This window comes from Ornithodoros turicata, chromosome 1, assembly GCF_037126465.1.
Source record: "Ornithodoros turicata isolate Travis chromosome 1, ASM3712646v1, whole genome shotgun sequence".
In the NCBI taxonomy this organism is placed as follows: Eukaryota; Metazoa; Arthropoda; class Arachnida; order Ixodida; family Argasidae; genus Ornithodoros; species Ornithodoros turicata.
Genome location: NC_088201.1, coordinates 9266550 through 9290256, shown reverse-complemented (window position 1 = coordinate 9290256; position 23707 = coordinate 9266550). Strand labels below are relative to the sequence as shown.

General features: G+C 44.5%; 1 protein-coding gene across 1 annotated transcript in view; it reads right to left on the bottom strand.

Annotated features, from left to right (window-relative positions):
- LOC135377434 (lymphocyte cytosolic protein 2-like) overlaps window positions 1–23707 on the bottom strand; it is a 135290-nt gene that overhangs the window by 94572 nt on the left and 17011 nt on the right. Inside the window, exons 2-3 of the mRNA XM_064609835.1 lie at window positions 11998–12060; window positions 11704–11762 (exon numbers count right to left, since the gene is read on the bottom strand). Coding sequence (XP_064465905.1) covers window positions 11704–11762; window positions 11998–12060 — 122 coding nt within the window. The remainder of the gene's footprint in view (window positions 1–11703; window positions 11763–11997; window positions 12061–23707) is intronic.

Sequence of the window (23707 nt, the reverse complement as noted above, 5' to 3'; positions counted from 1 at the left end):
TTAATTGAGGGTTGTTTTATGTAGACTATAGACACGCATAGGTTCCCTTACTGTGGTGTTCCCGAGTCCTTCAACTGTTAACATACGTCTTGGGGAGGGGGGTGCCTTCTACACATCAATGAATTGCAACTAGTTTCAGGCGTGTTGGTATGCAGACGCAGCAGGCTATGTGGCCTATCTCTGTACACCAAAAACGCCGTATGCATGTGGTAACAGATACTTCCACAAAGGTCATATTGTGGCAGCTCACCCAGTCGATAACGGCGGCGAAAGTAATCAGAACTGTCCGCAAAATCACAAATCTATACAATGGAATGAGCTCACGAATACCGAGAACAAAGTGACCCCTCCCTTCCGAGGGAAACTCAAGCGTATAGATGCACACCTTGGCGACTCCACCCATGTAGCCATCTGCAACGGGCGTCCCTTCAACTCCAGGAAGAAAGTGAGCGAGCCAAAGCGTGCGCCACGACGTTAACCTAAAAGCGCCGTGACGAAACGTCGGCAGCGTTCCACGGCAATGTCACACTCGCACCTGCAACCGAAACCTCGCAGGTGACTCCGGAAGGTAGCCCGACCACGCTGGCGCAATCCCGGACGAATCAATTGGATTAGGTGTCCCACCGTCCCGAGCCGGTTTCGAGAAGAGCGTCGTTGACAATGAGCTTCCCATTGTGTCCGTACATCGTGGAACAAGTTTCCGGTGGATAAATTATTTGACGCGACTTTATAGGGTCATCTTCCTGCCTGCGTATAGTGCAGGGTCCGCACAAGTTTTATATTGTTGCTCTGTACTTTGACGAATGGGTGGAAACGTGACGTCAAACCGTCACAGGAGGAGATTTTTCGCACGGTTGGGTGGGGAAGACATGGAGCTGACGATACACTTGAGGACATATGCAAGATGGGTTACTGGTCAGACAAGATCTCAAGGTACCTGTCCAGGAATAGAACTGGCGAGAGCAGATGCTGACGGAAGGTTCCATGTATGATTCTGAAATGTCTTTTATCGTGTAGTTTTAGCTGCTTGCTCTGAAGAGCCCCCTCCTCGTTTTTTTTTTTTCTTTTTCGTGTTGGGTAGGTGAGAGACATTCAAAATTAATGGCGATCGCAAGGGATGGTTATTTAGTATAGCGCTCAATCGTAAAAGAAACTATCCGCTTCCTCTATAGCTTTCCTTGGAAAGGTACCGCCAAGTTCAGCATCTGTCACAATTGTTGTGGCGCAGGTCGCCATTGCGGAATCACCTCTTCCGCAATCTGATCGCTGAGACGGTGACGGAGGCAATGAAGACTGCAGAGGGAAGCTGAGGAGGAAACGGATGGAAGACCAGACGAAACATCGACAACTTTAACGACTGATTGATTTGACATCGCGGACACTTTTAAAATAAGGCAACACGGAACACACGGTCGCTCTCCGGAGAGATCACCCGATGAAGCGGTCCCTGCTTGCCTGTTGGGTTTTTTTTTTTGAATTGACTCGTCTGCAAGGCATATATACGTGCTGTTGTGCTTTTATCCCTCAAACCGAAGAAAAGCACACAGAAGGTAGGCGGAAGTCAGTAACGCAGCTTAAGTTAACGCAGACCATAGCGTAAAATTCTTCCGCAAACACACATCCGTAAGATGAGAATGATCGGAAAGTGCAGACCGCCAAAAACGTAGTCGATGCGGGAGGTCTCATGGTCAAGCTCGACAAAAGGATTCCTAATCCGATCCGCACCGGCGCACTCGCGGGCTCAAAAGAGAACTCTACATACGAAGAGCGCATCGAATCGTGATCGTGCAATGCATCGACACAAAGCACTGATGGCCACGAGGGTCCTCGCTGCCTTTTCCCTCTTCCTTGCCGACAGAACTGCCGTCGAAACTCAAGCTTTCCGAATGGAGGAAGAACATGAAACTGCCAAGTTGCTCCTAAAAATACTAGAAAGAAGTGGAGATAGTAAGTTGGGACTCCAATGGAAGAATGACACGTGTCAATATGCACGATGTGAGGAAGCGACCGGTCAGAAAATGGCAGCTGGCAAAGAGACCAGTGTCACGGCAGTGAGGCTCGTGCACCCCGACTACAGGTCGGATATGCTACCACTGCACTACAGGTCCGAGACCCACAACTGACACCTCGATGTCTTTCGTCAACTTGAAGTCCTCTAATCGTTGCAACTGAGCGTTGCGGACTTGCGCTCGTTGCATCAGTACTCATCAGTTTCTTGTACTTACGAAGCTGTCAAATTGGTGCCGCGATTCCATGACTTGGGGACCATGAGACTCAAGGAACAGGAGGAGACACAAGCATAAAATTGCACGGTAAATAAATAGTTATTAGTTAGTGTTATTCAACGTACTATGAACCATAGCACACGCGCACACACACGCAACTCCCCCTGCAATGGGACGTCTACATTTTCCCCTGCAGGTCACGTTCTCCACACTTCTCAACATTGGCACTGCTAACTGAGATGCGTCAATTCTATCAGTGATTTAACCAGACCCCCCTACACACCCAGCCCCGAAAATGTTTGGCGACACCCCCTAACTTTTGTTGATTCAGGTTTAGAAATATCTCGATAATGATAAGTAAAGCTGTTATGACGCAACTGTAGTAATCCCCCCTCCCCCAAGTTGTCTACAACAGCCTCCCGTGCTTGGGATTCTGGATAAACCACTGAACCCCATATAGCTGCTGAATATCTTTTTTTTGTAGCGTCAGATATTTTAGTTGGTTTACGTAGGCAACCTCATAATGGCTGTCACACAAAGCCAACAACCCACAGGGAATCACACAACCTAACTTTTCCGTGGCCCACAGTACAAGGGAGCACAAGGGGTCATCAGTGCAACGAAACGCCCAGGAAATGCCATCCCCGATTGACAACACCAAGAGGGGGGTCGTGTAAACGGGCTCCACATGGGCAAGACCCAGAGAAGGAAATCCGTGATGTCTGTTTTTGTAGTAAGACTCACATCCGGAGTTCTGGGCCCCTTCAGCCTGACCACTATGGCAGTCGCCGTTCTCCCTGCAGAGGGTGTAGGCTGTTTACGCAGCACCCACACTTCCCTTGTGGGCGAACAACGAAAAAAATAGCTCTCTTTTAATTCCCCCACGCGGTTTGTCCTTGACCTTAAGTAATGACGCTTGTCGACACAATTACAAAAAAAGAAACTCTCACGGGCACTTACGCGGGCTCGGAATAAACGCGTAAATATAATGTCTGAGGCACAGAACGCATTGCTCTGACAGCTCAAGATCACACGTGTGACAGGAACGGGTTGGGTTAAGTCGTGTCGAATGAGGACAAACGGATCGATACGAGATATGCCTGTCCGGACAGCAACCACAAGGTCGGGAGTGATTTTGTCGCCGAAGAGAGCGATATTTGTCGATGATGTGAAGGGATGATATGTTGCTCTGCCTATCTCATGGACATGCGCCAACACTCTCACATAGGACTCCAGGTAGCCTAAGTTTCCTCCTGTATTGCAGGCACCAGAGATGTCGAGATGTCCAATTTAAGCAAATGTGTGTATATGTAGCTGCCACACGTAAGGAAAGAGGTGCGCTTAACACTGTGCGCTTAAAACTCTTTTTCTTTTTTCTTTTTCTGTGACTCTTAGAGGCATTGGGGTTGGGGAAAAAGGTAGGCTGACTAAAAAAGGCAAAGTACGACAAATAACATGAAGAAGAAGTAAGCACAAAAAACACAATGTTAGTAACCGAAGAAGATATTTTGCGGACAACCACATTGAGATGCAACACTCGGAAGTTCGAAGTTGCTCACTTGTACCGGGCACGTACTGAGGGTAAAAGTTTTATAACCAGAAAAAATAGGAAAAATTTGTTCTTTGTATTCTTGTTATTCTATGCAAGCAGAGAGTCGAACCGGAAATGTTATCGGCTCGGGTTCGGCTTCGACCATAAGGGTTCACTTCCGGTTCAGCTCCGGAAGGCAACTATAGCGGTTCAAACCGGTTCATTCTAAACGGTTCGGTTCAAGAACCAGTTCAGTAATGGTGATTTTTAGTGCATCGTCCGCAGTCGCCTTCGCGTACGTAAGGGTTAGGGTTTGGTGAATCTGCGCACGCGGAAAACATAGAGAGCTTCGCGCAGTGCGCAGAACCACCACGCTAACGCTTACGTACGCAAAGGCAATAGGGTACGATGCATTAAAACTCACTAATATGAAGTTACCTTTCATCGGAATGTCGCTGTAGGCGAAATCCACGATACATGTGTTGCGCTGCAACATTTTTGTTGCTATATTTAATTTTGCAGGGTGGACTGGCAACAGGAGATTGCAGTGCTCATGGATTTTGGGGATAGTTTAACACGGGTGACGAAGAACGTGCACTATACTAAATCAGATGCTTTCCTCCATCCACGATCAGAGTTAAATGCCAATTACAATTTCAACTGTGAGGTTGAGAACAGGAGCCGTACCATTATTTGACAATTTGCATATATTTTAATTGTAAGTGAAAAGTGTACGCCGTAACTTTGTAGCGAATCGCAAAACTTTGATAAGTTAAAACTGTGCTTTGGGCACGTTGGTACAGCGCTCTGTGTCGTGTAGTCGTTCTTTTTGTCCGTCTTTTGAGCGCTTTTAATGATGACGTCATAACTTTGATCCTTTCAATTTGCGCTAGCACCCCTATAACATGCAACTTTAACCCACGTATAGTGATTGGTCCTGAGCATACTAAACGGTGATGCTCTGCTCATCAACCAACCAATGGCAAAGATCACCACATGATCTCCTCAAAATCAGCACCACCATCACCTAAGAGATACCTAAGAAAAAAGGACTAAACTGGGGGAGTAATTGCAGCTTCTAGTTCCCTAGATCGCAATCACTCTCCATTTTAGTCCCGAGGCCCTGAAATTTACTCCCCAGCCCAGCAGGACATCAAATATAGCTCTATATATTTCATGTTCTGCTGGGCTGGGGAGTAAAGTTCAGGGCCAGGGGACTAAAATCGAGAGTGATTGAAAACTCGGGAACTAAAAGCTGCAATAATCCATGTGCATGAATGAAAATACTTAAAAGCTAGAACCAAGGTAGAACCAGTATTTCTTACTCTGCGGGCAAAAAATTGGGTAATTATATAGCCTTGTTCCATCAAATTCACAAACCGTCACAAAGTCACAAAGTTTAGTAACTTCACTAAACTTCGCAAATGGACATCTGAATGCAATGATCTACGTAAACATAGGCCCTTTGTGAATTTGACGGAACAAGGCTATATAATTAAGCAATTTTTTTTTGCCCACAGAGTAAGAAATAGTGCTTCTACCTTGGTTCTATCTCCTAGATATTTTCATTCACGCACATGGATTATGTACTTATAAAGGACTGTGAGGACAAAGCGCGAAGTGCAGTACACACACAGTGACATTCATTTAGTCCAGCAGGAAGGGACTAACGGTTGTGGCAATTCATTTAGTCCCCAAAAGGAGTAATTTGTTCACACAGACTAAATTTCGTCCTTTGCGACGCTCCTTTGTGATGCTACAACCATTTATTTATTTTTTGCTTAAAGTGTGGCATATGAAAGTCGTTGGCATACGACAGTCACACTCTATGTAGCATAATTTATTTATTCGTCCCATAGTCAGTAATCTGGGTAGGTGTGAACCGTTATTTGAACCGGTTACCGAAATTCTTTCAACGGTCAAGTTCCGGGTCAGCTCCTAAATGGTGCCAAGAGTTCCGGTTCGGTTCAGCTCCGGTACGGTTAAAAAATAACGGTTAATAACGGTTTTCGGTTCAGGTTCGGTTCGACTCTCTGCATGCAAGTACATTTTGTTTCATCGCCTACACATAAAAACACTGTAGAAAAGTTGTTTCGCGAAAACAAGGCGGATCGTGGAGAGGTGTACTATTTACGAAACACCTGGACAAGTAGAAGTCTCGTTTTGGTGGGCCAGAAACTAAAATGGGGACTGGATATCATACAGAGAGCTAGTAACTGAAGAAGATAATCCTGACGTTGTACAAAAACGGAGATGACTACCTTTTGCATGTAAGTTTAAATTTTACGCTACACGAAGAAAAATAAAAACTGGAAGCAATTAAAAATACTGAATAATCGACGTACAGCATCTCAGAGAGTAACAGACTAGCAAAATTATATTTTAAAAATTAATCTCCATCATCTCGTGACGCCAGCAGTATTTATTTTACCTTCATGCGTTGCTTCACAATCAGTCAGCAAGTTCGATAACGAATCCCTTTATTCAGTGAAGTTCAATTTGTTTATTTTGCGGTTCACTCCTTCGTACAAAAGGTTGTATGCAATTAACTCAATTTCCTGTTGAAATGGCCGTTCGATTGTATGAATAAAAATCCGGGGAAGGACAAAACAACATTTGGGTCGCTTTGTCGCCGCATCGGCCACAGTGCAGATCTCCACGAGACATTTCTCATTCCATCAACGCTTTCAACCTTGCTGGAATATGCCCCTCGGACGTTGACGGAACGCTGTCCTACAGAAATTCCATTTCGACATCTAACACCGGGCGACACAAATCGACATTACGTCCGTCTATGTATCCCTTGTTCATCATCATTTCTGCAATCGGGACATACATAATACAGATGATAGCCTAAGGCTTTATGATAACGGAAAACACCGAATGCGGCGCATAAGTAGTTCAGCAAATCGTTAGCGCCGCAGAGTATATACGACACGCAACGTATTTTTTCCCTCGCGTTTTTTTCTACCCTATATCAGAGCGTTTACCTCGACTAACATCCAGGAAAATGTGACATATAAAATGTAATTATTCCCTAGCTCCCTCATCAAAATGAACGCCATATTACGCGTTCGATTTGTCAGAGAAATATTTAGTTCAAGGTCTGCTGGCTATATCGCGGCAAAGCAACCATCACCGGAACATCGACGTGTTAGAACTGGCGGGACACGTAACATTTTAATTACTTGGCTCATAAATAACAGGACCGACGGCTGAGCAACAGAAAGGAGTGGCGTACACGACCGGCCTTTGCCCCTGGCAAGGGCGGTCGGAAGCCTTGTCCCGAACAGATCAATCACTGCTTGTATATAGTGTCGAGGCGACAGGTGTGTGTGTGTGTACACACAATCATGGCGGGATGGAAATAACATTCGTTCGACTATAAACGCGATATAAATCTTGCGTCAGGTCCTATATGAAGGTCCTTTTCGGTGGTGAAGGGCGAGTTTGGGATTGCCTGCAAGAAGGTCGACGCCAGTGCGAGGGACTGTTGGTAAACACAATGCATATTCAAGCAGACAGACTGCTAACGAAGTTTCGCGCGACAGAAGTACAACCTGCTGTGCGACTGCAGGAGTAAAGGGACGACTTGCACCTATACCTCTTGATTGATGGGTTGTTACCGCATACTTCACCTCGTGTGGTGTTATAGGGACGGTAACGACCTTACGACATTTCTTCGGCTGGCAAGCGTATTATGCAAAAAGGGCCTTCCATTCTGAAAGTACATACGTACCACAGGGTTGCTCGAATGCGCTAAGTCAGGATAGTATAGAGCAAGAAAGGCCGCAGCGACGAGGTGGTCATGTGACCGAGGAAGAAGAAAAGGTCCGGCGAACCGGAACGACGGCAGTCTGGTGCGTGGCACCGAGGTATATACAAGGAGCTCGGGACTTTGGGTCTTCTGGTTATTAAAAGGTCTCCTACTTACAAACAGAGCTGTATTCTTGACTCGCTACGACGCTGCTTGTGTAAGCTGATCGAATCCTGTCACGTTATACAGCGTGTTTATCCTTTAGAGAAAAAAAAAAAAAAATAGGGACGTGCCAACCGAATCCGCTAATCCTCGAATCCTAGGCAAGGATTCGAGATTTAGGAATCCGAATCCTAGTGTCCAAAATGGCGAATCGAATCTTTCGAATCCACCGACCACGTCTGTTCTTTTCTTTTTCAAATTGGCGCCTCCGGTGTCCACCGAAAGCCTCATCGACCAACCGGTGTTTTCTCGTTTATTTGTTTACATTGCTCTGGACTGAAAGAGTTAAGGCAGGAACTGTTAAGTTACAAGTTTAAAAGTAATATGGTTTTCGTTTCGATTGTTGCTTTAGCTTTATGGAAATAATTCAGGCTCGATAATTTATGTATTCCTTGTAGTAGATGAGCAATATGTGAAATAAATGAACTATATGGGTATATTTTCCCCCGAAACTGAAATATTATGTTTTTTTTTTTAAGTATTAAACAAATGTATCATATTCTGCTTCAAAACACTTTCCAGTCGAGGTTTTTTCTTTAGCTTTTTAAACTGTTTTTAAAGAAAGGATTCGAAAGATTCGAGATTCGTAAGATTCGTGGATTCGCAGAACCTTCCTTGGATTCGGATTTGGACTTGGATTCGAGAAATTCTGGATTCGTCCCATCTCTATAAAAATGCTACGAGACCAGTATAGACGTTCCTTTTGCAGTTGAGTTCCACGGCCTGGTGGACTTCCTCTGGAAGAGAGTACGTATGTAACTACAAGATGACTGATTCCCTGATATTCATTAATTAACTCTTTAATTAGGGAATATCGGGCAAAAGTAAGGTAACAGAACGGGAGACAATCCTCGTTGAAATCCATTCATCTTTTAAAAATCAAGAAAAGAGCGCGTGCCGTAAAATATCCATCGCCGAATTTTGGTATGCAAATGAGCCGAAACCGAAAAAGCGCGCCTGACGAGGCTTATCTGGACCGGAAAGCGGTTTTAATTGGCCGGCCGAGGCACACCTACACCAATCATCTCCATCGCTCCAAATCACGTGGCCCTCTGACGTGAATGAGCGCTGTACTCCCCGCGTTCCCGGTCACCGCGGTTTCGGTTTCGGCTCATTTGCGTACCAAAATTCGGGGCTAGATATTTTAATGCACGTGCGTGTTTCAGGATTTTTAAAACGTGAAATGGCTTGCAACTAGGATGGTCTCTCAATCTGCTATCTCGGTTTTGCCCGAAGCCCCTAATTAAAAAGTAAATTACTGAATTTTAGGTAATTAGCCAACTTTATTATTATTTTCGAATTCCGTGTTACCGCCTCGAAGCAACTGCGGCTATGAGCGGCGTACAGACGTGGACAGATGGAGAGAGGACAGCAGGAAGGAGTGGGAGAGGGGGAGTAGTATGCGTCCTGGACCGTCAATGAGCCAACTTGTAGTTGCACACTTTCTTCGAGAGGATGACCGCCTGGCCGTAGAATACACCTGCAACTCCCCCCCCCCCCCCATACACACAAATACACCATCTATGCTGCTCTCATAGTTATAAAAAATCTGTAAAAGATAATAAACAAAAAAGCACCCGTATACTGTTTGCGGTGTTTCGTGAGTTTGATAGTAAGAGACAACTTCCAGTGAAGTGCAAACACCAAACAGACCAAACCGTTGTCCTACCAGCGCTCTCATATCAGTACATCGAATATGTGATCCGAATTGCTTCGTTGTGTCAACACAAAATTAAATTGAAGCGAACAGGTTGTAGCGTCAGTAATAGCAACTGACATCAAATTCGTTCCAAAGTATACCATGATTCATAAATTCAAAATATGTGTGACGTGCATAGCAGGAAAGAGCATAACTATAAGAGACGTACTCCTTGAAGTGCTAGAGATACCAACATTTAGGAATGGGAGACACGCAAATGATATGCTGTTGCTTCATAGAGCAGAAAATGGCTATATCGATTGCCCCCATATCCTAACTGTGGTGAATTTTCAATTTTCAAGAAGAGGCAGGTACAGCTCACGTCAACCTTAATAATAACAATGGAAAAAATATGGTCTCGCTCCCGAGCGAGATTACCTTGGGGCCGTGAGGAAATTTTAATTGAACAAAATTATTCTGTTAGTTTAGTAATTTAGTGAATTTAGTAAATTAGTTTAGTAATTAGTCTGTTAGTTGAATTTCTTTTAGTTTCTGTTAGTTAATTAGTTCAAGGATTTTGTTCACCTAACATTCCCCCAGGGTGGCTGTTATCGCGCTCGGAAATGAGACATCATTTTTTCCAGTGTTATTACTAAGGTTGACGGGAGCTGTACAACAGAATAAGAATGTCCACACCTGCTAGGACCCACAACTGGGTCTGCAGTATGAATGATTAAAGGAATAAAAAAAACAGGTTATGTTATCATTCGTTTAGTGACATCACATGACACCGGCATCACGCATCCAGGCCTTCTACAATGACAGTTTGTCGAACTTTGAAAATTTTCAAATTTTCAGTGTTTTGAAGACATATGCTTGCGATGTGATTTTACTATAATATCAGTGTGTTCAGATTTTGTCCATTTTTTTTTGAATTTATGATGTTCATTTTAGCAAACTGTATGACTATGTGCATCACCGCTCATAGGCCCAATCCCAAGAGGAGCCTCAGGTGAGCACAGAAAATAAATGCAAACGAATAAATAAATAATTGCTTCTTAAAAACACACTACTTCACGCAGACCATAAAGACCGCCGGGTAAAAAATAAATAAAATCTACTTACAAAAATTAGCATATCACAAAAGCGACTCTCATCAATCTTCTGGACAATGTCCTCTGCTAAGAAAATGCGCTTAATTTAAACAAGCGCGCTAACAACCCACATTCCAGGGCCCAACAACTAGGACGTATTTGCATTGAACCGTCTGCGTGTAAATCAGACTGTCCCAGATTGACCTTTTAATAGTGGCGACGATGGAGGTTGCCAAGTCTATAGCTCGACGTGCAATCGAGCGTCGGGTGGTTATGCATACACGTAGGGTATAGCATTAACAAAATGGCCAGCAAATATCTTCGACACGCACGCGCGACGCGAATAATGGGGCGAGAAATGGCTCGGCCCGGCCTTGGACGACTTCCATAGCCTAGGCTGAAGATTGCCGTGTCCGATAAAGCGATAATCGGACCCCACCCACGAAGCGAGCATTTTATGGGGGGGCCCCCATGCTGCAGCGTGATTACCAAAACGGAGTAAGACAAAGTTCTCACGCGCACGCGTTTAACAGCCTGGAGTGTGGACAAATGCAACGAACAAATGATGTTTCAGAACATCGAGGGTACTCGGGTTCAGAGCTGGGTACTCGCAAGCTTTGCGAACAGATTTGGTACACGACTACAATGGCAAGACAAGTGTGTTTGCACAAGGGGATGCTACTCGAAACGTTCGAAACATCAGAACGTTCGAAATATTAGGAGGGGGTCTCGTGTGCTGATTGGACGTGGGAACATACGGGGAACATTGGGAACACTGGACGTGGGAACATACAGGGCGAGCACCGCGTATGACCATAATCATGAACATCATTTACGGTATCCTTTCTGAAGACGGTTTTCAAAATGATGAATAAAGATCAAATCTATTTTACGATGACACTGAAACTAAACGCGGAAGCACGCGCTCTCATGATCGGAGATATCCTGCACGAATACCTAATATAGAGAAAGTAGCTGATTCAACGGTCGAAAAGGTCAGATCCGTATGAGGTATCCAACACACACAGCCCGAAGAACGAGGATATATATTTACATTCAGCTATCTAGGCCTCTGACCTAGTGCAAATGAGAGAACGGATCTCCGGGCGTTACGCCTCTGGAAAGTACATCGTAGGTAAAGCGCAGTTCAGTGCGCGTCAAAAAGAAGAAGAAGACGAAGCAAAAAGCAGGAACTAGTACACGAAGACTGTCGGCGTGCGAGAAGTTCAACTTACTTTCGTCGACTGAGTCGGGCTTCAGAAAAGATGGTCAGAATCGCATCCACTTGCATATCCTGCAACGACCGAACATTCACCTTATATTCTATTAACCGATAACCTCGGAAGGCGCGAAACTGGCTCGGGATGGCGCTAGGTAGATGCCAAAAATACGAGTTCTATATTGACACATATGGTGAAAGCAGTTGAGCAGCTCCTGATAAGAACGTTGTGCATAAATCGTGGCACGCACTGTGGTTCATATACAGTAGGAAAAAAAAAAAAAGCCGTGATGTTCTGAGGATCACTTACCAACAGGCCTTTGCCATCCAGATGTTTGGACGTGATTGCTGCAGATAAATCTTCGAATCCATTCTGCAAAGAAACGAAAGAAATGTATAGGTGTCGCAGTCCCGTATACATCGTTTCCTTCAGTTTCGTATCTGCGTCAGGACGGGAACCAGGTCCTGCGATTTCCACCTACATACACACCCTTTCCTGTGTCCCTGCGCTAGCATGCACGTTTCCTGACTCCGTTACTGATCTGCAGCTATGAAGCTGTTGCCTCAAAAAGAAACCAGAAAGCTAACAAAGAAACTGAATTAAAACTGGAGCACGAAACGCGGGCGAACACACGAGACGACACTTGCTTGATTTATTTGTAGCACTCTTTAAAAGGAATTGCTGAAGGGAAAAGGAGAAACAAACAAGTCACTTCTCAGGTTCGACATATGCCTTCCAGATACTTCATTTCTTCACAGATTCATTCATACTTCATTTCTTCTGCAGATGTAGATCCTGAGAAGTGACTTGCTTGTTTCTTTCAAGTTTTAATTCAGCCGTGTACCAACAGGCCCCCCAAAAGTGGAAAAAGTGAAAAGATGAAACACCATTTGCGGGCCCGCAGAATGGCACTTTTACACATAGGTTTTCTGTTTTCTGGCATACAACAGATCGAACGCGCGCCGCGACATTGCATTAACGGTAACCTAAAGGTCTATGATAACACTGACCCACCACGGCATCAAATTTCAAGTGTATTAGGCATTAATTGACAATTTGTAATGTTGCGCATGAAATTTTAGAGGGAGAGGTCACGAAACCCCAACGCGCGCGCGATCTGGGTACATTCCCACGAAGAGTACAAAACAGTTGATATATTGAAGTGCGCAAACTAGATTTTCATGTGGAACAGCCACTCTCCCTCCTCGCAGACAAGTATCTACGTGCGAAGCTTGCTAAGCAATTACACATTTCAATTACTTTCCTACGTAGCGACGAACAAAACGTTTGTCTTATACGTACTTTCCAAGCGCATCCCACTGTTTCGAAGCAACAAACTCCCTACAGGCTCGAGTACGTAGGGTTCCTATTTTCGGCAGTCGCAACTTTTCTTTTACGACTAGTTCATAGCTTACTGTTACGAAATACCGTCCCACATTTGGAGACGCGATGATTCATCTTGCGAGTTCGTATATGTAGAAGGAGCACCATTACATATTTACGAGACCAATACATATCCTTTTCCGCAGATTTTCCCGTCCAACCGTAGGCAACCCAAGCAGGGCGCACACACCCATCTTACCGAAAACGGCGTAGGTGTTTCATCATTGCCCGTCATGAGCGATATCCCCGTTCTCAAGAAGGCGGCTGGCCAAATTGCTCACACCAGCAGGCATCGCAGATGAGATATGTTCGCAGAACTTTCCACGCAAGAAATGCGATGAAATTGCGTTCAAAAATTATTTTTAGAGAGCTTCAACTTCTGTGTACAGTTTACTTCTTTTACATCTTTTGAGGCGGTTTTTCGGAGTGTACTATACTTCCTGGAAATTCGGAGTTTTGGGGTGTTTTTTTCTTCTTCGCCGGCTCTCAAACGACATACGGAAAGAATGAGCAGCTCACTTGGAACCAAATCAACCAGCCATCTAGAAGTGGCTTTCGTTGCTGAGTTCTCGGTTACTAGAGCCCTCCAAATCGGAGCTTTTCGGTTAAATCCGAACAGCTAGAAAATTTATCGGCGTATCGGCAGAAGTCTAGTTATACTCACGAATGTCCTTGATAACATTGTAAAAAAAAAAAAAAAGAAAAAAGTGAAAGAAAAGCGGAGCAGAAGGGGTTGGTTTCAAGAATGAAAAATAATAATTAGATCTAATTAATATTAGTATATTAATATAAGATATATAATTAATGGAGTTATATATAAATGTATAATTAAAATAAGATAATTGATAAAAAATGCTTTTCGAATAGTTCCGTGTTACCGCCGCGAAGCAACTGTGGCGATGAGCGGCGTACAGACTTGGACAGGTGGAGGGAGGACAGCAGGAAGGAGGGGAGGACAGAGGGGGTTAGTATGCGTCCTGGGCCAACCTCATGGGGACATTCGTCTGGAAAGTCTGCCGGAAAACTTCAGACAGTGCAGCCGGTGCGGGGATTTGAATCCGCGCGTACACTGCACGGCATCGGAGTGGAAAGCGAGCGTTGGACCATTTATACACGGACGGAGATTTGATAAAAAAAGAAAAAATGAAAAAGCGTCGTTGCAATTTTCAAGCAGCAGTTAAGTTTTGAGGGTACTAATTGTTAGAAACCTAATGTTCTTCTTTCCTTCTTTGTTCCTGCGCTGTAGCCGTTAGAGCAACAAAATGCAATCAGGTATAATCTCTTCCCCCTGCACAAGCACAGATCTATACTTGAGAACCGTGCGATTTCTGTGCGCACACGCCTTTGATATCTGGACTTCATATCCAATGCTTGACCTAGAGCATACCGCGAAACAAAAGACACGCATCTTACATATATATGATCGAGTTGCCAAGGTGAGTGTGCCACTCTTTCCATCGTCCCTGCTCAACACCTCCGACAGATCGTTGCACTCCACGATGTTCTTCATTCATTTCGACTTCTGAGTACTTTTTTTAGTCACTTTCGAAACGCGGAATATTTTTACGGCTCGACAGCTATATTCGGGTCACACGGCTCGCTCCATGATCCATTTTAAATATCACCAGCGCCTCGTTTCCCAGCGAAGCCATTCGAGGGGTGTCTCGATGCGTGCAAGCTATACTGTACGCGGAGCAGGATAACCAGAGACACTTCAGTGACATTAGCGTTGCGGTTCTCCACCTTGATATCTGTCTTGCGTATGGATGACTTCCATTTTCCGAGTGCGTCTCGCACTGTGAATACCGAGACCAGAGTTACACCGCAAAGTGCACAGCTTGATTGACGAGGAAGAAATCTGAATCTGCATCAAGTTAAAAACGGCCATAGAATGCGCCACTAAAATATGGCGGGCTAGAATGAATGGTGTGCTGAGCGAAGGATGAAGTCGGGTCGGGACGATGGGCCTGCCGACAGGTGGCTACCACGTGCTGCTTGCGCTGTCGTTTACGGCGCCCTCACCCTCACGTGATAGGGTATGTGAACAGCATCTGAGCGCGCTCCGGAGTGCAGCGCATGAGAAAAATAGATGGAATCTACCGAAAATACAAAATAAATAAAAGCGAAGCGTGCGCGTGCTCATAGCTGTCTTACACGCACGTGCTGTCGGTCTTGGCAGCTGCGACAAATGCACTCTCAAAGACAAATCGTGTTTCCTTCAACATGTATATGGCAAACATAAGCAGAAACGGTAATGTGCGAACATCATTTGCACGACTGGTGAAGCACACAAATAGAAACTTTAGACTGCCGCACGGCTTTTTACACATAAAAAAATATGCGGCGTATCAATTAAGTGAGTTAGTATCGATGTGTACTGTGATGGGCGGTCTTGCAGTGGGCGCTTGCACACCAGTCCTTCTAGCCCGCCATAACTAAAATAACAGGCACGCGACGATGAATGACAGAACAGTATATGCCTATACCTGCAGGGCTGTTTTGTGCAACAAAACTGTGCAAAGAAGCATGCACGGCTGGCGACGACTTTAGCAGCCTGGGAAATGGACGTGATAAAGTGATGCAAGGATCTTTGTCGGTGTATGGATGGATGACGAGTGGATCTCCCGAAAACCACTGCCAGCGGCACAATAGTGCCTATAGGGTTGTACATTCTGGGTGGTCGAATCGTGAGCTTTTTCGTCGCCCCTTGCTCGAAATACGATAGACAGCCACGTGGCTCTTCTTTCCGTTTCCTTTCTTCTTCTCTTTTTTTTTTTTTTTTTTTCGTGGGGGGTACTTCAGAACACTCCACTGCTTAGAGTCGATATGTTGAACGCGATGGAAGACGATAGTTATTTTGTAGTAAATGTGTGCACGTGCTAACAATACGTGGTGAAACCCACAGTAAATTTGGGGCGCAGTTAGCTCCTATCACGTGAAAACCGTAGCATTCTAGGCAAATTTTCTACTTCTTGTCTCCTTTTTATTTCACAAGGCATTTCTGAAAAGGTAGATATTTACCTTTTATCAAGAAGTTTCCAGAATAGAAGGAAGCGGAGTACTGTTTTGAGATCATGTTGCTGAAAATGCTGTCCTTGAAATTAAGACTGATTGATTGATTGGATGGATGCTTAATGGCGCAACAACGACGGAGGATGAAATTAAAGAATTCAGTACACAAAACAAGAACTAAGTTTCTTGATAGTCTATTACATTTGGCAGTTTCTCAAATTAATTTTAATGAACACCAAGAAAAAACGAAAAACAAAAGAACTTACGTCCATTCAAATATCTTCACGTTTAAGAACGTCTCTATAGCTCTATAGATCATCACCATCATTACACCTTTCGGCGTTTTCCCGTTCCCGTAAACGACTGTTAAGGACAAAGCACATCCCACTAGCTCATTATGAAATAAAACATCATTCGTACTGCAGTGGACTTCCACATGAGAGTTACCCAAGCGTTGCATGTTATTCGTTTCGCCACTTAGCGAAGCGACCGAACGGACAAAGCCCCGGTGGCGGCAATTTCCGGAAACACACCTGGAGTTCAATGCATATCGACTACTGTGGAGCACCCTGCAGTTGAGAACACAGCACCCAACTGTCATCACGAGCCTTCGCCTCTCATCTCCATGTCTCATCCGACAGATGTTGACCCAGGGCATTCCCATGACGATGGCGACCGTATACAGTATACGACTGTGATGAGGCTACACTGTACACTGAAAAACACCCTTATGGGTGTAAATGGCTTGTCCTATAACTAACACCTCTTTTTACACCATATGGTCTTAGAACACCCTTTTCAGAGGGTGTATTCTGTGTAAGACACCCTTTGAAAGGGTGCTTTTCCTTGAAAATGCCTTCTTTTGCACCCTTTAAACACCCTTTTAGGAGGGTGTTTAACAACTTTACACCCTCCTAGAAGGGTGTTTAAAGGGTGCAAAAGAAAGCATTTTCAAGGAAAAGCACCCTTTCAAAGAGTGTCTTACACAGAATACACCCTCTGAAAAGGGTGTTCTAAGACCATATGGTGTAAAAAGAGGTGTCAGTTATAGGACAAGCCATTTACACCCATAAGGGTGTTTTTCAGTTTACAGTGTACCAGCTAAAGCGAGGATACCAAGCTTTGGACGAAATCGATATAATCCAATTAAAGCTTTCTCCTAGCCGTCTTTTTAGAAACCATATTTTTGGGGGCCATCAGTTTTTACATTATAAATGAGCCCGTGAGTCCCAAACGTCTAAGGGAATGCAACCGAATACTCTTACACGCTATATGATTCCATTCCACGACGTTCAGTTAACAGTTATGCTTACTGTACGATACCGCGTCGAATTCTACGGGAACTCGTGAATCTCCGGGTGTTTCCAGACGTGCCCCGAGACAATGCTGAGAAATAACATAAACATTACGGTTCAAGTGCCTGTAACCACCACATTAAGCATTGGTGTGTTTTCACACCATTGCGAGCAAGAGCATTGGCTATGGCGTCATGGGCGTGTTGATGCTTTAAAGCTCCCACAGAAGCGACTTTGGAGTATACGTATATACGTAAAGTCTAAGGTAACTTCAAAAAATCTTGAGGTAGTTGTACCTTGGGGTAGTAGAACCTCAGATATTCTGAGGTTCTACTGAGGTAACCCCAGCAACTCCTAGGGTTACCCCAACACACTCTAGGGTTGCGCCAAGACGCCCTAGGGCTACCCGAAGACGCCCTGGGGTCCTGGGTTGCCCTAAGACGTTCTGGGGATACCATAGGAAACCACTTGGTTACCGAATGTTCCATGGTTTACCCAGGACTTTCTCGTGTTACCCTAGGAACCTTGGGGTCTTACCGCAAAGTACCTGGCGTCACCTCAACATATTCTGGGGGCAATGTCAAATGTCGCGGGGTGTCCCGCAAATAATCAGAGGAACTGCTCACAGGCAGGACCAGAGCAATACAAATGTGCGATAGTGCTGTCTGAGGATTCAAAATTTGTTTCTGGGGTTACCAGAGCCTGAGGTCTTAAGGCATTGTGGGACGTTTGGGGTATCCCTAGGCCAACCCCAGGAACAAATTTTCAATACCTATCAGCAGCGTAGCCAGAAAAATATTTCGGAAGGGGTTCTATGGGGACTTTACATGGGGGAGGAGGATTTCACCCTCGTTTCCCTCCCCCAAATGTACTACCAAGGGTAGGATTTCGAGGGGAGGGGGTTTGGCTCCTCCCTCCCCCGGCTACGCTACCGGTACCTGTGTGGAAAGTTTGAAATTTATAATTGTCCGGGAACAAAGGTAGAACCGGAAAATCCTTGGTTCCACCTTTGGAACAATATACCTTATAATACCACCTGTCTTCCACCCAAGGTGTCTCCGTGTTTCACCTACATCGAGAAGGACGAGTTGCCTGGGTTGAGAAGTTCTTTTGGAGGCATTGTGTTAATCTTCCACACGTCAAAGGCCCTCATACCTGGTTTTAGCTGTCACCTCTATGGATCCCTACCGTACTTTTCTTCTGTACCGTGCTACAGAATGGAGACAACGAGTGAACGTATTTTAATGCGTTCAGCCCCCGAACAGTTCCTCTGATCTGGAGCCAGAGCAGCCGCGGGACATGAGCCCGCGAGTCTCTCATAGCCGGCATCGTACTGCCGTGAAGTACACGTGTTACAAGCTTAGTTTTATTTTCGGTACAGCCGGATATAATGCGCTATAATTAAACAAAGTACTACATATGAAAAATAAGTATTATGATTATGTTAATTATTTGTAACCAATAGCACGTTGATCGCCCCCGCTCAAGTCCCTCTCTCCGCTCGTGCACAGCGGAGCACAGGAACGATTGAGGGGCCGTGGCTAGTGCATCGATTTCACAAGACAGCAACAGGTTACTAATACCCTTAGGAGTAACTTGGAATCTTACAATACTATATGGCAGTAACCTGTGCTCGTTTCTTATGCCAAGATACTCCGCTTGATCATTTGCTTTTAAATAGGAAGCTCAAGCTCGAGCTCTTTTCTCTACCTCCAGTGTGTCCTTCACGTGTGAGGTTACTTCTCTCTTTTTATGATTCTCAATTCTATGTAATTATATGCGTTATGCAATATGCATAATTATATATCGAGCGTTGTTTCATATTGTACACCGCTCTATTTCTGAGTGCTCTTTTTGATTCATGTCAATGTATGTTTTCTTTTAATGCTTTTCTTTTGTGTGTATTGTATGATATGTTTACGTAGGTTTGTTTATGATGTGTTTTGTAATATGTCGTGATGTGCGCCAACACTAAGGCTCTCATGGCTGCTCGTGGGCACAAATAAAATTATATTATTAAGTTAAGACAAAGTTAGTCTCTTTTGGTTGTACGCTACACCACTCACATTTCTACTCGTATATTTTGTGGCACAAAGAGTGTCTGAGGTGTCTTTTAGTGCTCCACTCAATTACTTTCAATTACTTTTTTGCATGGCACTCGGCAACTTAACTTAAATACTTCGTTGAGTAACTTGTACAAGCAGCCTGATATGGAACCACTTAAAAAAAAAAAAAAGCAAGCAAACGAATGATGCAGCACGAAAGGACAGACACAAACACGAAGACTTCGTGTTTGTGTCTGTCCTTTCGTGTTCCCTAGTCTCGGGGTTTTACATTATGCATCATCTTCAGTTCTTCACCAGCTCGCTTGCTTCCTAGCCGTTTTTTCAAGCAAACGAAAACTGCGCGCGCCGCGCCCGTGTCGCCCTCTATCGGAAGTGCATTGCACTACACTTAAAGAGAAAGAAAAATAATTCGACGAACGTGGTAAGGTTTCCATACCACTCCCACCTTCAAAGAAAACACACACACACACAAACGTGACAACAACTTTTGTTTTTCTCTTTTTCTGCATTGACTTTAGAAGCAGACGACGACAGACAAGCAGACGAACAATGACGGAGCAGGTGTCATGAATGCCACAAAAGGTTTGGAATGTCGAACAAAATATAAAACCACAGCCGTAGTAACGGAAATTTCTCAGGCATGGCAGATATAAGTTCAAGTTCTGTATATTCTCGACCAGCTGACCATGAACAACAACACAAGCACGACAAATGCTGCATCCCACTGAAGCAAGCGCAAATGGAGGCCAGGTCGAAACTCGTAGAAGCAATTAACCAGTTACAACAGTAAAAGTGAAATCTTTGAAACGCACGGGTTTCATAACGAGACATCAGGCGAGCAACGTAAATGTCGAAGCCGATCTGCGCGCACTAAGCGTGTACAATCCCGTAGTGACCGGCGTTTATGTCTCCAAAAGGAGACAGAGTGAGAGGGGCCTGGATCCCGGACCTGGGTCCTGGGATTTGGAAAAAGGCAAAGAGGATCGCCATTTTACTCAAGGAACATGAAGACATGGATATACCATGCATGGAAGACAGGTAATAGTGGACACTTTATTTTTCCCGATGTGCTGCTGCTCAAACATGCACCTCAGACTGTACGTAGCGCGCCGTCTATAGCGTAACACTTTACAAATACACGTACATATGAACTTATGAAATTTAAACCGATCAGAACATCAAAAACGAAGTTATAAATTAGAACTTCCAAACTGGAGGGTAAGCATTCGTTTACTCGAGCCGTCATAAGGTACACACGTTGTTTATGTGTTCCAAGCCATTTTTTATTTTCGGCTGGGTCAGTTGCAATGTGCTTAAATTGAATGAATACGAAAGAAGCCACCAATGGCTAGTGCAACGACTTCACAAAGCGCAACGCATTTTGTGATACGGGACGGCCGAAAGAAGACGAAGCAGACGAAACGAAACTGCGCGCGCCGCGCCAGTGTCTACACCTGTCGGAAGCATATCAAACTATGCTTTTAAAAAAATCCCGCTCGACTGGTTTTTTTTAATAGCGCCCTTATCTTCAAAGCATACAAAGTATATACCGTTACCACGCAAAAAAAAATAAAAATAAAAAAGAGACTACAAACATTTCTTTTTCATTTCCGTCTGCAAAGTTCGAAGCAGACGGTCGACAGACAAGCAGACGATCAAGGACAGGGCACCAGAACTGCCATAAAAGGTTTGGAATTTAACACAAAATATCAAACTGTGACAGTAGTTATTAAAACACCACAAGACTAGTACACGCAAGTTAAAGAGAAAAAAAACACAAGCGCAACGAACAATCAACCCGTCTAAAGTAAGCGCAAGTCGTGGCTAGGTTGAAACTCGTCAAAGCAGTTAACAAATTACAAAAGTGCAATGAAAGATGACGTCTATGAAACTCACAGATTTGATAACAAAATATCAGGCGAGCCACTGTCAAAGGCGATATGTGCACACTAAGCGTAAGTTCTAGAACAGCCTAGAAATTCCTAGCAATTTCTACTGTAGCAATGGCTACTGGGCTACATCGTCTAGCATATAGAAGCATATAGCAATGTCAGATAGACTGAGTCAGGCCCCAGTAGGGATTTGGAAAAGGGTCAGAGCACATTGTACTCAAGGGATATCCAGACAAGGCGATACCATGCCTGGAAGACAGATGGTATTGGAAACTGCATTTTCTTTTCCTACTCAACTTTGAAATATGTCCTGCTTGTATCTGAACAAGCGGTGCAATAGGACACATGGTGCAACACATGGAGATATGTCATGCATGCACGACTGGCAGCATTGGAAAGTATATTTTTCCTACTGTTCGTTGAAGTCCAGCCAGTCAGAGGATAGGGTATTTTATATTTGTGTCCGAACAAGTGGTGCAATACCACTGCAATGCATTGCCTTGTATATCTTATTGTTAACCAAACAGGGAAACGATAGTACATTTATAGAGGCAACAGCTTGAACCAGGCATGAGGATCTTCAACCACCTGAAACCTGGGAAAGAGACCCAGCAGCACCTCCGGACCTCCGTTCTACTCAAGGGATATGGACACATGGAGATATCCATGCATGGGTGACAGGGAGTATTGGAAAGTATATTTCCCAGCGTTCGTTCAAAGTCCAGCCAGTCAGAGGATAGGGTATTTTCTATTTGTGTCTGAACAGGTGGTGCAATACCACTGCAATGCATTGCCTTGTATATCTTATTGTTAACCAAAGAGGGAAACGATAGTACATTTATATAGGCAACAGCGTGAACCAGGCATGAGGGTCTTCAACCACCTGAAACCTGGGAAAGAGACCCAGCAGCACCTCCGGACCTCCGTTCTACTCAAGGGATATGGACACATGGAGATATGCCATGCATGGGTGACAGGGAGTATTGGAAAGTATATTTCCCACTGTTCGTTCAAAGTCCAGCCAGTCAGAGGATAGGGTATTTTCTATTTGTGTCTGAACAGGTGGTGCAATACCACTGCAACGCATTGCCTTGTATATCTTATTGTTAACCAAAGAGGGAAACGAGAGTATATTTATAGATGCAACAGCTTGAAGCAGGCATGAGGGTCTTCAACCACCTGAAACCTGGGAAAGAGACCCAGCACCTCCGGACCTCCGTTCTACTCAAGGAATATGGACACATGGAGATATGCCATGCATGGGTGACAGGGAGTATTGGAAAGTATATTTCCCACTGTTCGTTCAAAGTCCAGCCAGTCAGAGGATAGGGTATTTTCTATTTGTGTCTGAACAGGTGGTGCAATACCACTGCAATGCATTGCCTTGTATATCTTATTGTTAACCAAAGAGGGAAACGAGAGTATATTTATAGATGCAACAGCTTGAAGCAGGCATGAGGGTCTTCAACCACCTGAAACCTGGGAAAGAGACCCAGCACGTCCGGACCTCCGTTCTACTCAAGGAATATGGACACATGGAGATATGCAATGCATTGGTGACAGGGAGTATTGGAAAGTATATTTCCCACTGTTCGTTCAAAGTCCAGCCAGTCAGAGGATAGGGTATTTTCTATTTGTGTCTGAACAGGTGGTGCAATACCACTGCAATGCATTGCCTCGTACATCTTATTGTTAACCAAAGAGGGAAACGAGAGTATATTTATAGATGCAACAGCTTGAAGCAGGCATGAGGGTCTTCAACCACCTGAAACCTGGGAAAGAGACCCAGCACGTCCGGACCTCCGTTCTACTCAAGGAATATGGACACATGGAGATATGCCATGCATTGGTGACAGGGAGTATTGGAAAGTATATTTCCCACTGTTCGTTCAAAGTCCAGCCAGTCAGAGGATAGGGTATTTTCTATTTGTGTCTGAACAGGTGGTGCAATACCACTGCAATGCTCCCTCGTACATCTTATTGTTAACCAAAGAGGGAAACGAGAGTATATTTATAGATGCAACAGCTTGAAGCAGGCATGAGGGTCTTCAACCACCTGAAACCTGGGAAAGAGACCCAGCACGTCCGGACCTCCGTTCTACTCAAGGAATATGGACACATGGAGATATGCCATGCATTGGTGACAGGGAGTATTGGAAAGTATATTTCCCACTGTTCGTTCAAAGTCCAGCCAGTCAGAGGATAGGGTATTTTCTATTTGTGTCTGAACAGGTGGTGCAATACCACTGCAATGCTCCCTCGTACATCTTATTGTTAACCAAAGAGGGAAACGAGAGTATATTTATAGATGCAACAGCTTGAAGCAGGCATGAGGGTCTTCAACCACCTGAAACCTGGGAAAGAGACCCAG